The sequence below is a fragment of the Nicotiana tabacum genome, chromosome 17 (genome assembly GCF_000715075.1).
Source record: "Nicotiana tabacum cultivar K326 chromosome 17, ASM71507v2, whole genome shotgun sequence".
Lineage (NCBI taxonomy): Eukaryota > Viridiplantae > Streptophyta > Magnoliopsida > Solanales > Solanaceae > Nicotiana > Nicotiana tabacum.
This window is the reverse complement of record NC_134096.1, coordinates 63827757-63842213: the sequence shown is the minus strand read 5'-3', so window position 1 is coordinate 63842213 and position 14457 is coordinate 63827757. Positions and strand designations below refer to the sequence as shown.

Genomic DNA, 14457 nt, shown 5'->3' with positions numbered 1-14457 from the left:
AAAGGCGAGATCCTTTCGTGGGTCAATATACCTAGTAAATTAGATACTAAATAATGTACATTGGCGAAGTAATAGTTAGTTGATAGAATCCATGTCTCGATTTAGAGATTGATGATACACCTTTATGAAAGCTTATATGTTTTATGTGTAAACCCGGCCGATGAATTATGTATCCGACACATGAAATAAGTAAAGTGAAAGTCTAAAGGATATAATCAATAAATTAAATTGTCAGTAATTTAATTTAATTGATTAGTATCTGAATCTTAACATGAGGAGTTAAATAAGATTTAATGGATGAATTTCAAAATTGAATAAGGAGTGCAATTACGAATTTTTAGTGGAATAATTCGTAATTAAATATGGTGGATATTAATTTCGAAAATTACAAATTAATTCCATAACTAGAAGCCTTGTTAGTTAAATTATGTGGTCCTTGATGTGCCTAAATAATAGAAAATAAAGAAATCATTTTCCTGGTGGAAAAAAAAAGCCAAACAGGTTTTGAAAAAGGGTTTTAACTCTTAAAACTTATGCTATAAATAAATAAGGTTTTCCACCTAGAGGAAGAAGAACACAGTGGCCGAAAATCTCAGCCAAGTTTTCCTAGAAATTTCTCCCACACGAAATTGCTATTTCCGGCTATTATTTGGGTAACACAGTAGAAGACCGTGGAACGTTTGAAAATTGTTATCATGCTGATGGTGGAGATTTCATTAAATTGCCGTGGAATTGGAGGCTCACGTGATAGAGGAGTTTTGTTCACGCTTCAAGAGGTAACCCGTGAAATCTCGTTTATACTAATTGTCTAGATTAAATGTGATTTTGATAGTGGATTGCTTCCGCTGCATAATAATCCAACAAACACATGTTTAACAACAACAACAAACCCAGTAGTTTCCCACGAGTGGAGTCTGGGGAGGGTAAAATGTATGCAACCTTACCCTACCACTTGAAGGGCAGAGAGGCTGTTTCCGATAGACCCTTGGCTAGAGAACGGCTGAAAAAGAAAAGGTAATTGCAACAAGTAGGAATAACATCAAGATGAAATAAGATCGAATCCAACAATGCATTCAAACTCTAGGTAATAATAGCCATCTATGAATAAAAAATAACTTACTAACACTAATGCTAGCAAACTGAGTAAGACAAAGAGAAACGCTCGACTACCTACTAACCTTCTACCCTAATCTTTGACCTCGATACTGTCACGACCCGAAATTCCCACCTTCGGGACCGTGATGGCGCCTAACATTTCAAGCCAACGTTAGAATAATATTAGCCATTTTAAATTAATTAATTAATAACAAAGAAACAGATGCGGAAATAAAGTTTGAAATAAAGTGAATAATCCATAATAATAGCGATGTCTAAATACCATCCCAGAACTGGTGTCACAAGTGCACGAGCTACTAAAATAATATAAATAAAGGTATGAATAAAAATGAAGTTGTCTGAAAAAAATACACAGCTATGATAAAGTGGAAGGGGACTTCAGAACTACGAACGCCATGCAGTTATATCTCAGGTCTCCGAAAGTTTCAAATCTAGTCACAAACAATTCAATATACTCAATACGAATCGTAGGAATTAATTCCATATGAATTTACTAATTTTCCGGATTAAAATTAGAAATTTATTTTAAAAATTGACAGTGGGACCCATGTATCAAATCTCGGAAAAACTCACAAAATCTGAACACCCGTTCCGATACGAATTCAACCATACAAAAATTATCGTATTCCGACATCGGATTGACCTTCAAATCTTCATTTTATATTTTTTGAAGATTTTATAAAAATCTGATTTTTCTTCCATAAATTCATGGATTCATGATGTAAATGAGTATGGAATCATGAAATATAATCAAAATAGGATAAGGAACACTTACCTCAATGTTTTTCCGTGAAAATCGCCTAAATCCGAGACTCAAAACTCAAAAATGAGTAAAAATGGCAAAACTTCATGTTTTATGGGGATTTTATGTCCGTGGCGCCACAGATGGTGTGGGCGCTTCCTGTGGCGCCGTTTCCAGAACTTCAGAAGTACCAGTGCCAGGGATAGCGCCCCACGCTACCCTGGACGACGACGACGACGTGAAATATCTCTCAACACAGAAATGGGCATAACTCTCTCATACGATGTCCGAATTCAACGATTCTTTTTGCTATGGCTCTGAAATTTCAATACGGATCTAATGATTTTATCAAAACTGAATTTGGAGCTCATTTTCTTAATGTTATACCACTTATTCTTGAAAAAACGATGTCGAAACATTCTAGAATATCCAAATTAAACTCCGTTAACCATCTGAAATCCATCTGAGGCCCTCGGGACCTCAACCAAATATTCCAACAGTCCCGTAACATAATATGGACTTACTCAGGGTCTCAAATCACGTCAAATAACGTCAAAATTACAATTCACTCCTTGATTCAGACTTATGAGTTTCAAACTTTTCACATTACAAAACATGTGCCAAAACATATTAAATGAATCCAGAATGATTTCAAACTTGGCGCACAAGTCAAAAATGATATAACGGAGCTATTCCAACTCTTAGAATCTCATTCTGAGTCCGATATCGATTAAGTCAAATCCGCGATTAAACTTTAGAAATCTTTAGCCTTTAGATTTCTAGTTTCCGTTAAATGGCGATAATTTGAGCTAGGGATTTACGAATCAAATTCCGGGCATACGCCTAAGTCCGAAATCACTATACGGACCTACCAAAACTGTCAAAATATTGATCCAAGTCTGGTTGCTCAAAATATTGACCAAAGTCAACACAGTTGAGTTTTAAAGCTCTATTTCACATTTTAATTTATTTTTCACATAAAAACTTTTTGAAATAATTTACGGATTGTGCACGCAAGTCGAAAAAAGTTGAATGGTGCTATTTGAGGGCTCAGATCATATAAATAAAAAATAAATTTAAAGATGACCTTTCGGGTCATCACACACACCCTCCTATCTTGGTTCATGTCCTCAGTCAACTCCAGTTGCGCCATGTCCCGCCTAATAACCTCTCCCCAAGACTTCTTAGGCCTACCTCTACCCTTCTTTCTGCCCACTGAGGCTAGCCGCTCATACATTCTAACTCGGGCTTCTATACTTTTCCTCTTAACATGTTGAACCATCTCAACCTCACCTCCCGCATCTTATCCTTCATAGGGGCCACTCTCACCTTTTTCCCGAATAACTTTATTCCTAATCTTATCTAACCGGTATGCCCACACATCCACCTCAACATCCTCATCTCAGCTACTTTTAGCTTCTGGGTATGAGAGTTCTTGACCGGCCAACACTCTGCTCCATACAACATAGTCGATCTAACTATAACCTTGTAGAACTTACCTTTAAGTCTCAGTGGCACATTCTTATCATACAAGACACCGGAAGCGAGCTTCCATTTCATACATCCTGCTCTAATACGATGTGTGACATCTTCATCAATCTCCCTGTTATCTTGTATTATATATCCAAGATACTCAAAACTACCTTTCTTAGGGATGACTTGCATATCAAGCCTCACCTCCATATCCCCTTCCTGGGTACCGTTGCTAAACTTGCACTCCTTATACTCTGTCTTGGTCCTGCTCAACTTGAAACCCTTAGACTCTAGGGTCTGCCTCCAAACCTCCAGCCTCTCGTTAACACCACCCCGCATCTCGTCAATTAAAACTATGGCATCAACAAATAACATATACTATGGCACCTCACCTTGAATGTATCTCGCCAATGCGTCCATTGCCAAGGAAAATAGAAATGGACTAAGAGCTGATCCCTGGTGCAATCCCATCATAACCAGAAAGTGTTCCGAGTCTCCTCCCGCTGCCCTAACTCGAGTCTTAGCTTCATCATACATATCCTTAATCACTCTAATGTAGGCTACTGGATCCTTTTAGCCTCCAAGCATCGTTAGAGCACCTCTCTCTGGACTTTGTCATATGATTTCTCTTGGTCAATGAACACCATATGCAACTCCTTCTTCATCGCCCTATACCACTCCACCAATATCCTCACAATGTGAATGGCTTTCATAGTCGAACTCCCCGGTATGAAACCGAATTGGTTCTCAGAAATGTACACACTGGTCCTCACCCTCACTTTAACCACCCTCTCCCAAACTTTCATAGTATGGCTTAGCAGCTTAATTCCCATATAATTATTGCAACTTTGGATATCGCCCTTGTTTTTATACAGAGGAATCATCGTACTCCACCTCCAATCATCGGGCATCTTCTTCGTCCTAAAAATGACGTTGAACAGCCTAGTGACCCACTCCAAACCTGCCCTACCTGCATTCTTCCAAAATTCCAAAGGTATTTCATCTGGCCCGGTAGCTCTACCCCTATGCATCTTACGCACAGCCTCCTCGACCTCCTCTACTCTTATGCGCCTACAATACCCGAAATCCCGGCACATCTTGGAGTGCTCTAAGTCGCCCAGTACAATGTCCCTATCACCCTCTCCGTTCAGGAGTTTATGAAAATATGTCTTCCATCTTTGTCTAATCTGAGCCTCTTCCATCAAAACTCTACCATCCTCATCTTTGATACACTTAACTTGATCCAGATAACGGGCCTTCCTCTCTCTCACCTTGGGTAGCCTGCATAGCTTCTTGTCCCCGCCTTTGGCCCCAAGGTCTTCATAAAAATGCCCAAACGCCGTAGTCTTAGCCGCAGTAACCTCTAACTTCGCCTCCTTCTTAGCCCTCCTATACCGCTCCCTGTTCATCCTCTTCGCCTCCTCGTCCATGCTCTCTATAAACGTCAAGTACGCCACTTGCATGGCTTTCACTATCTCTTGTACCTCCTCACTCAAACACATGTTCAATTTGTTTAATTGGATTTTATTTTATTTTATTTTATTTGGGGGGGAGGGGGAGAGGGACAAAGGGAGGAAAAAATCGAATACTCTTTTTAGCTCTACACCAAATTATGCCTCATCTAGTGTTGTAGAGTTGTGAATTACTAATTAACAGCCACCTTAAAAGATAGGGTCCATTTAATGGACGGTAATAATGACAAGATGAAAATAATGTACAACTATCAAAATATTTGATGTTGAATAAGTTCAAAGATAATATGAAAGTCATGTCATTTCCAATTTCACCCCATCTAGCTGTTTGAAGATAATGTTGATTTCATGACTATATACAGATTACTGTTTTTTTTTTAGCGAAAGATAAGACGTACGGCATTAATTCACATATATCATGTCATATTAACTACATGTCTCACCAGTATGTGAATGTCTTTCTGTATGCTTAATTTAAGGATACAGTACAAAAGAAAAGGGTCTGGAATGATGGGAGAATAACAAGGACAAATTACGGAATAGACACCTAATATAAAGATATTGCTGCTTCAAGGATTACTTTATTAGTTGATACAAAGTGTTCATGATTAGAACTTAGAAGAATTACAGAATTAGGTCTCCAGTATTTTTAACGTTGTGAATATTAGGTGCTCGCAAAGACAAATTCAACTTTGACTGAGAAATCACATATATTCAAACTCATGCACGCTAAATTCTAAATTCGTTTCTGCTCCCAATTTAGGTCTCTATCCACTATTTTACCAAACATATACTCATATTTTATCGAAGAATTAATCAAAGACAAGAAAAAATCGTCCATGAAAATATTGCTGTTCAAGTTTCTCAAGTAAACTAGCTTAATGTATCCGTACACCAATGTTAAAATATAACTTAAATTAGATATTATACTTGTTTTATTTGCATATTAATTTATCTGTTACATGTTGGATTTATTTCTGAATTGAGATTGCATACATTCCTTTTGGTTAGACATTACCCGAAATTGTGCAGATGGAATATCTGTGCGATACGATGTGTATAAACTGCAGGGCAAAAGAGGCTTATAATACATAAAGCTTAACATTATTATCCATACAGGCGAACTAAAAGGGAAGACAAAAAGGTCTCTCCGCACAATTTTGGTAACTTTTTTATCGACTTTTATACATTTTCTATAAGGCTAGCTGCAGTATATTCTTGGTAAGAAATAAATAAATAGCTGCAGTACTGGATTAGAACTAAGAAATAAATACCTTATAAGAAGACAAAGTTTTACCAGCTGGTCATCTATAAGAAACCAAACAGTGTTACAGGCTAAATGAAAGATGATTTATTAAGATTTTCTGTACAAAATATAAAGCGGCAAATCTTTTTCTAAGCCGGACCAACTTGGCACGTGTAATTGGAAGTCGAGTAATCAATTCACAACGACCATTTTAGAGAATTTACCAAGAAAAGACCCCAATAGACATGAATGGCTTAATAGTAGTAATACACTGTAAAAAGGAAAAGAAAATTATGGTGAATGGTCAAAGTTGTACTTGCAATAGTAATCCACGAAGAAGAAGGTTTTTTTACTGTGAAAAGATTTAAGTTATATGTATTATCGTTTTATCAGGTTACCAATTAATGATTATAATAAAAATATGCCTATAATCACCTTACAAGTAATCTATGTGTAAATACTTTTTATGCTATACATAGAATATAAACTCGCCATAAAAAATTGAGTTTAATTGCTAGCACTAAAGATACAAAATATTTACACAATCAAATCATGTATAGGATTATCATATGTTAATAATAATAATAATTGATTATTTTTATGATGGCCTCATAAAAATAATACTAACGTACATGTTATCATAGGTTAAATTTCATTAATTGTGTAAAAATCTTTACACTCTCGGCATAACTTTAACTTTTTAGAATATGTCTTGTAGCGTTAGGGTTTGCCAAAGAATCAAGAACATCACCTATATAGCTTCTCCAAACCCCTTAAATCTTTTTCACTCATATCCATCATCACTTTCTTGTTTAGCTTCTAAAATTATCTGCAGTGCTCAAGAAAAGATGAAAAAACTTCAACTGTTTTTGAAGAGAGAAGACTCCTCAACAAATTCAGCTAATTTTAGTGTGAGATATAAAGAGTGCCAGAAGAATCATGCTGCGAGGGTTGGAGGATATGCGGTTGATGGCTGCCGAGAATATATGCCAACTAGTGGGGAAGAAGGAACAAACAGCACCTTTACTTGTGCAGCTTGCGGCTGTCACCGCAACTTTCATAGAAGACAAGTAGTGGAAACTGAAGTTGCATCTGATTCTTCCTCTTCTTCTTCCTCTACCAATAATTAACGGATAGTGTAAAAATTCTTTTACACTGTCAGTGTATTGAACCTAAACTTATTTGAGATTGCGATTAGTTATTATATAGTTATGCAATTTGTGTTTGAGCATGAGTGGATGCAGTTGTTGAAACTAGGGAAGGCTTCAGCTTCCTTATATTTTTTTGCTTTTAGTTTTTGGCTTGCTTATATATGTGAAAGTGAAATCGTTGGTAATGATTTTGCATGGTTGATGATCAAGCTGGTGAACCTCTCATTTGATAATTACAGTTGTCTATTTTTTCTAGTATTTGTCTGAACGAAAAATTAGGCTATAGTATTTTGTTGTTCACTTTTGGTGTTTCAAATCTTTTATACTGTATAGTACTAACCGCATGTGTATATGTATTCATATATTAACCCTAACGAGATAGCAGATGGCGCTAGAGTAAGGAATATACATATATTCTTTAACAACATATATATTCAAAGGAATGTGGTAGGCAAAGGATACATAATTCCTACCAGCAATTAAGTTAAATTCATGTGTCAAAATCATCGTCAAATGTGGCTGATCATGTATGAATCTCAGGGGTGTAGAAGCGTTTAGTTAACAGCAAAACAGAAAGAGGAATGGCAAAAAGGGTACTCCATTATTTCTGCTCAACCATCCTTTTTTTAAATTGGATGCAAAAGATGACTAAAATATGGAGTGCTTAATATGCGTCGTTACGAAATCCTCAAAGGCGAATTCCAGTCGAACTCTTTTCTGTACCTACAGAAATCATGCCATCCAAAAGCTTCAAGTCTCGCGGCGCTGCATATAGAAATTAAGATATATCGTGTATTCATAATTGCGGAGCCTTGGCGTACCTGGTAAAATTACATGGCAAGAGATTACGGATTCGAGCCGTGAAAATAAACTTTTGCAGAAATGCAGGGTACAATAAACCCTTGTGATCCGTACTTCTCGGACCCCGCGCATAGCGGAAGTTTAGTGCATTGGACTGCCTTTTTACTGTATTTATAGTTGGGAGCATGCTTCACATGTGTCGAATGGGAAAGTACCTACATCTAGTATCCTCCAAGAACTAGCAATGTGCAAGATTTCTATAATGTCCTAAATCTCAATCGAAGACAAACTATTTGGAAGAAAATAGATCATCTATTTTTCCACCGCGTATCCTAGTTTGACATCAAGCACAATATGAAGTTGTTTCTTCGATTATATTATCCATCTTTTCAATATATATCGGGCGTCGATTCTTTGTATATAATATGGTATATTAGTTACGTTGAACTCATCTTGAAGTCAATTAGGTTAAATCGAAAAATTAGGGACATATGGTCTCTTCTATTAGTAATTCGAATGGGTAACATCGTGGTCTAAGATCAGGATTGACTTAAAACTGAATACATGAGATTTGTTTCCATCTCCTCTATACATCTTTGTGATGGATAAATCTCCATAAAAAAGTGACGTAAGTATTTCAGCATATCTAAATCTTACTTAAAGTAATGACTAGTAATGTGACAGTTCTTGTACAAGATCGAAATTCCGTGATATCACGCTCAGGCACGTTCACTACTACCTAACTGATTGTTCCTTACTTCTTTGAAACTATGTGAATGTAGAATCTTACTTTAAAAGGAAGGGGGAGGAAACTTCATCTGAACATCAGAACACACATCTATTTGCTTCCTTCTCTGCTGTACTATTGCATGCAAATTAGTACTAGTGCTCGGGAATTTGTTTGGACACGTACATTATTTCAAATTTTTGAAATAATATTTGCAAAGATCAACCAATTATTTTAAAAGCGAAATTTAGTCCATTTAACTAACAAGGAAAGAACTCAACGAGTGGCCCAAAAATCATACAGTGCAAAGAAAATAATAATATAATGAACGTTTTGCTCTAATCCTCTATGTGGCCCAGAAGAATATGGAAATGATGGGCTTTTCTCATTTGCTAATACCTTACCTCTTTCTCAACTAGAAAAGCACTCCAAGAAACAGCCACATTTCTACATTTAATAGCTTTGTTGTGCTTTAAACCAAGAAAAAGCCCATTCAAGACCTAGCTAGCTCTAATCAGATGATTCCTTAAGCTCTCTTATTATTGACAACTCATTTAAAGCCATTTGTCCTTCTTTTAAGTCTTTTCCTCACTTGCTTCTTTTTCCCTTTCTTTGAAAAATTTCCTCTGGTTTTTGGATCACAAATATAATATATTCATGTTACCCATAGAACAGTACAGTTGAATTTATAGCGTGATTTATAGCCAAGTGAATCGATTTGACCCAAAGATATTAAAAAACTAAGAACAAAAATAAGATTATGAAATGAAATAAAAGAAAATGCAAGCCTGACTATGAACTTCGCCTCTCCGATGGCAAAAGTATGAGCAATATTTAAGAATAAAGACTGAGAAAAATATTATAAAATGAGAGCGGATTGTAGCTTTTGTGTACAGAATATTCTGTGTCTACCAATGATCCTAATTTACCTATTTATAGCTTTATTTAGGGAGACAAGATCCCCAAATCAAGCTCCTCTTGAATTAGAATAAAACTGTCATTAATGGTTGCATAACGGTTGGCTATAAATACAGATATTCTCTGTAACGGCTGCTCAATGAATGCTATCCGATTCCAATATTTTGAATCTTTGTTACCGACTACTCTATCTTCGGGATTCGTTCAACATCGATTGCATGCTTACATACGGTGCCAGTTGTTTGTTGACTCACGTCCCGCATGTCTCTAGTTCCACGTGTCACTTCATCATTCGTCCAACTGTCAATAGCCAATTTTATCTCATACATATAGTCCCCCTACTTTTTGGTGATGCAACTCAGTGTTACTGAGAAGTAGATAAGAGTTCCTTTCTTGGCGTGAAAGTTCCTGAACGGCCTCTGACATTTGAAAGGACACACGTCTTCTCGCATTTAATGACCCGAACACATGTTGATCCTGGTTCAACAAATATTTCTGCCCGTTTTCAATGTAATCATGACCACGATTTTTGTCATTTATAACTTCTCCACTACTTATTATTTTTACTCTTTACTTTCACAACTTCTTCCCCTTCTTTGAATCTCTTTAGAATCCTTCTGCAACATTCAACCTTCTCAGGAAAATTTTTCTTCGCAAATATGTCTTAAAACATTTCCCCCCTCGGAAACTCTGGCCCTTTCTTCGGAGGTGGACCAAAGAAAACCAAAATAAATGGAGTTGAGGTTGAATCTGAACCTCCTACCATGAACTCCATCATACCTCTTAAACTTAGTACGAAATCTGACCTTCAAGAACCTGCAAATTCCAAAAGTGATAGATTCTGGCATGTTCGTAGGTACCCTTCTTCCATCCGTCCTCCCAGTATCCTTGTCGTGAAGGATGAATGACATTAGAACAACGTCAAAATTCTCACCCCTAATGGGTAGAAAGGGTCACCTTCTCCAAACTAGGGTTCAAGTATGTCTATACATACCCTCTCACTTTGGGCCCTTTCACTTTGGGAACGGGTGAAGGAATTGACCCAATAATCCTAGATTTTTGCCACCGGTACCAAGTTTTTTTGGCACAAGTAGGACCATCTGTATGGCGTACGGTGGCTTGCCTTCGCCAATTATGTTCTGAGAACATGAAAACCCTAACTCTCGCACATATAATGAACCTCTACTCCCCATAAAGATTTTCCGTGGGGGTGTGCTAAAAGAAATGTGGTCATCATTCCCTCCTTATCAGCGTTGACGATGACAACGACAGTAGATGGATGGAACGATTCGTTGTTATTGCTACCAAGAATATCATCCATGCCACATCATCAGCTTTTTCCGAATCATGGAATCTTTTCTGTAGGTCTTCGTACATCCGTTTCGTTTCTATGTAAAAAGAAATCTTTTTGCTAACTTTTGATTTTCTTTGTTCCAACTACTCACTGAAAAAACACCACGAGTTTAAAACCTGGCCTAGTGGGTACAGAAAATACTGGACATAACTACACCAGAGACCCTAAGGTGGAAAGAAATGGCTCCCAAATATGGGTGGAAAGCTAAAACCCATGGGAAACAAATATTCTTCTTTCCTTCTTTCAATATTTCAATATATCTTGGAAGAAATTTAACCGTCTCCTTGTATCACACAGGACTATCGTAAGGATACGTCATTTGCCCCGATAATGAGGTCTCCATAACCTGGCAGAAGCCACACAGTTACTGCAGAATGTCCTTAACCGAAGGAGAGCTCGCGAATCTACTCACACTTCTGGTGAAGGTACCTCCTCCCGAAGTCCTTAGCCTGAAAACAAGAAACCAAAAAGGAAACGTCCCTCCTCGACTGGGACTCAAGAGAAGAGAATAAAAGAAACACCAACCGGACCGACCACAGTGGTCCCCGATGATGATGAAGAGGCTTCCCTCCAGAGAAGAAAAAAGCTCTTCATCAGCTCAACCGGATGCTCAACCGGGAGAGCTTCAAAATCCACCACCAGAAGAAGTTCACGAACTCTGGGAGAAATGGAAATAGTTGAAAACACTTCTTCTCGTTTTCGGATTCCCTCAGTTGCTTTTGGTCAAAGGAGTCCAATCCCTAACCTTCCTCCACCACTAACTTCTGAGCCGACAATATTCACCCCTCTGTCTATACCTGTTGCTTCTTCTCCACCTGCCCAGGTTGAACAAATAGAGAGTACTTCTTCTCTGCGGTCACCCGACCATGGAAACCTGGGAAGCACTTACATGGCACCCACTCAGAAACCTCATAGAGAACGAAGTTCCATTCTTTCGGTTTCGCGTGTGTGTCATATACTTTTTAAGCCAGTAGTGCTTGCCAATTATCTGAAGCCGCTAGCCTCAAAAAAAAATTGGAGAATAATGGACTCTCTCTGGGGGAGTCTAATAAATAACAGAATGCATTGCTCAGAGCAGGTAGCAATCTAACTTCCTTCTACCTTCTTTTAATTTGTACATTGCATTAATAACTTTAGTTCAAACCCTTTTTTCAGACCAACTTTCTTGCTTCTGATGGTCTGTAAAGTTTGGTTCTGGACAAGCAAGAGTTTACTTCATAACAGGGTCGTCTTTTGGATGAAAAGAATCAGCTTGTCGAGCACCTCCTAGTATTGGAGGCAAAAAATGCTCAAATGGATGACCTCGAGGCATGGTTGGAGAAATCCCAACAAGATAGGATGGCTCATATCCAGGAAGCTTCCCAGCTACAGGAAAACCTTAAAGAAGCAAAGGCTACGTAGGTTGAACTTCATGATACTATGACTGTTGCTGCCGAGCGTGAGTCTGCCTTCATGGAACATGTCAGTAACTTGGAAGCTAGCTTACGCTCTAAAACCGAGGAGGCCAATGTTGCCGAAGAGAAGAGGGCAAGAATGGAGGAAAGACCAAAAAGAGTCATTGAGCAAAATCAATTCCATTCAAGAACCAATGTATAGCTTTACTGCAAAATCAACATTATGAAGGCTAAAAATGAAAAGCTCCAATCCAAGATTGAAAAACTTCAAGCTAAACTTCACGACCAAGAGGATTCAATAGTCGAGAAAACCTACGCTATTTATCATACGAAGAGGAAGACATTAGAGAAGGCCAAAGAGGGCATTGCCAACATTGATGAATGTATTGGCAACGCCGGGAGCTAGAAATAACTGCTCACAAAAACCACCTTGCTTGGCTCGTTGCTTCTGATTCTTCGAATGCTAACTCTAAGTATTCAGGAACTGAGGGAGAGACCAAAGAAGATGAAGGCCTCGAACCGGAAGCGGAACAACCTTCCCTTGATAAAGAAAATGAAGACTCTACTCTCCTTTCGGGTTCTTGCAGCAAGAACTAATGTTATATATATGCCAAAACTTTCTTACTAAGTTTGGCCTTTTAATTAATAAAAGAAACTCTTTGTTAAGTGTTGTACAAAAAATATTCTTTTTCATTTACTGATAAAGCTTCGGGAACCTTTTCACATCCGTTAGCTTTTGATTCCGAGCATAAACACTTCGAAAATATACCCTTTACTATGAGGGTATAATAAGAGAGGGCCCTTATATTTATGGTGGTCTTGATGAGGACGTCTCATGTTCATTCTGGCATAAGCATTTGAAGTTTTTGTTAACTTTCAAACGATAAAGTAAATTAACTTATCATTTGGACAAGAAACAAGATAAAAATAAAAGAACTTAAATTTATTCCCTCTATCTTTAAACGTACATTTACATAAACATTCATTCGCTTAAGTAAATAGAGTTGTCAATACATGTGGATAACTTGTACAACTTATTTCTACGGGGTTGATCGTGCAGTCCCCGGTCCTGATAAGATATTGATCCATGTTCTAACAGTCCCCGGTCTTCGTAATACTTTTAGTACCTTGTCATGCATTATCCCCCCCCCCCCCAAGCGTTCGGATGCTAAATATGAGAATTCGAACACTAGAAGTCTTGCATGACATTTCCTGCGTAGTATGTTTTACATTATTGTCTCATTAATGGAAATAGCTTGTGGATGGTCAAATAATATGTTTACATTGCCGCCTCATTTGGGAGATGTGATATGCTATCAAGCCAAAGATTATTTAACCATTTACAAGTTGTCTGCCACACGAGTCGATTCACTAGTGAAGGAATCTAAAGCCTTGACACTGGAAGTCATGCATTTGCCGATGATACTTCCTTCATAGTATGCTTTATTTTGTTGCCTCATTAAAAACCTTGCCAGAAAAACTCAATTGGGGCAAACACTTTGGCCGAAAGAAAAAAGAGTGCAGCACATACTTTCAATATCAACAAGGATCTTCAGCAGTAATACCTTTTGAGGTGAGTCACGTTCTAATTGCTTGGCAATTTAACTCCATCTTGATTTTCCAATTCATACGAACCTATACCGGTTATAGTTGAAACCCAATAAGGTTCTTCTCATGTTGGTCTCAGCTTCCCAGCGTTAACTTCCCAAATAGTTTTGAGTGACTTTTCTCAATCCCACATAACATTCCACATCTATCATGCCATCATAGGAAAAGTACGAGAATCTCATAATCAACTCTGAGTCACAAGCAAACTACATACTTAATTGGCCAGGAACTTCCATTTCATCTCATCTAGGAGAAAATTACAATACGCAACATGTTCCTCACATCGGTAGGAAATATACACCTCTAACCGTGGTAGAAATTTTCGAGAGCACTTTGAAATCCATTTGCACACAATCAAGCCGTCAGAACTGAATCTCTCTAACTCAACCAAGCCACGCGAGTCACCAAACCCAAGAGTACTGCTACAAAACACCTGTAGAGACTCACCATATCAT

At 37.7% G+C, this 14457-nt stretch overlaps 1 protein-coding gene and 1 long non-coding RNA gene across 2 annotated transcripts in view; one reads left to right on the top strand and one right to left on the bottom strand.

Moving 5' to 3' along the window:
- The window catches only part of LOC142171902 (uncharacterized), a 43646-nt gene extending 38813 nt beyond the window's left edge, over positions 1 to 4833 (bottom strand). Inside the window, exon 1 of the mRNA XM_075235620.1 lies at positions 4302 to 4833. Coding sequence (XP_075091721.1) covers positions 4302 to 4833 — 532 coding nt within the window. The remainder of the gene's footprint in view (positions 1 to 4301) is intronic.
- Positions 4834 to 7179: 2346 nt separating this feature from the next.
- Positions 7180 to 7689, top strand: LOC142171409 (uncharacterized). The gene is made up of 2 exons (XR_012700974.1): positions 7180 to 7381; positions 7583 to 7689. It is a non-coding gene; the product is annotated as an uncharacterized LOC142171409 (long non-coding RNA).
- The last annotated feature ends 6768 nt before the right edge of the window (positions 7690 to 14457 follow it).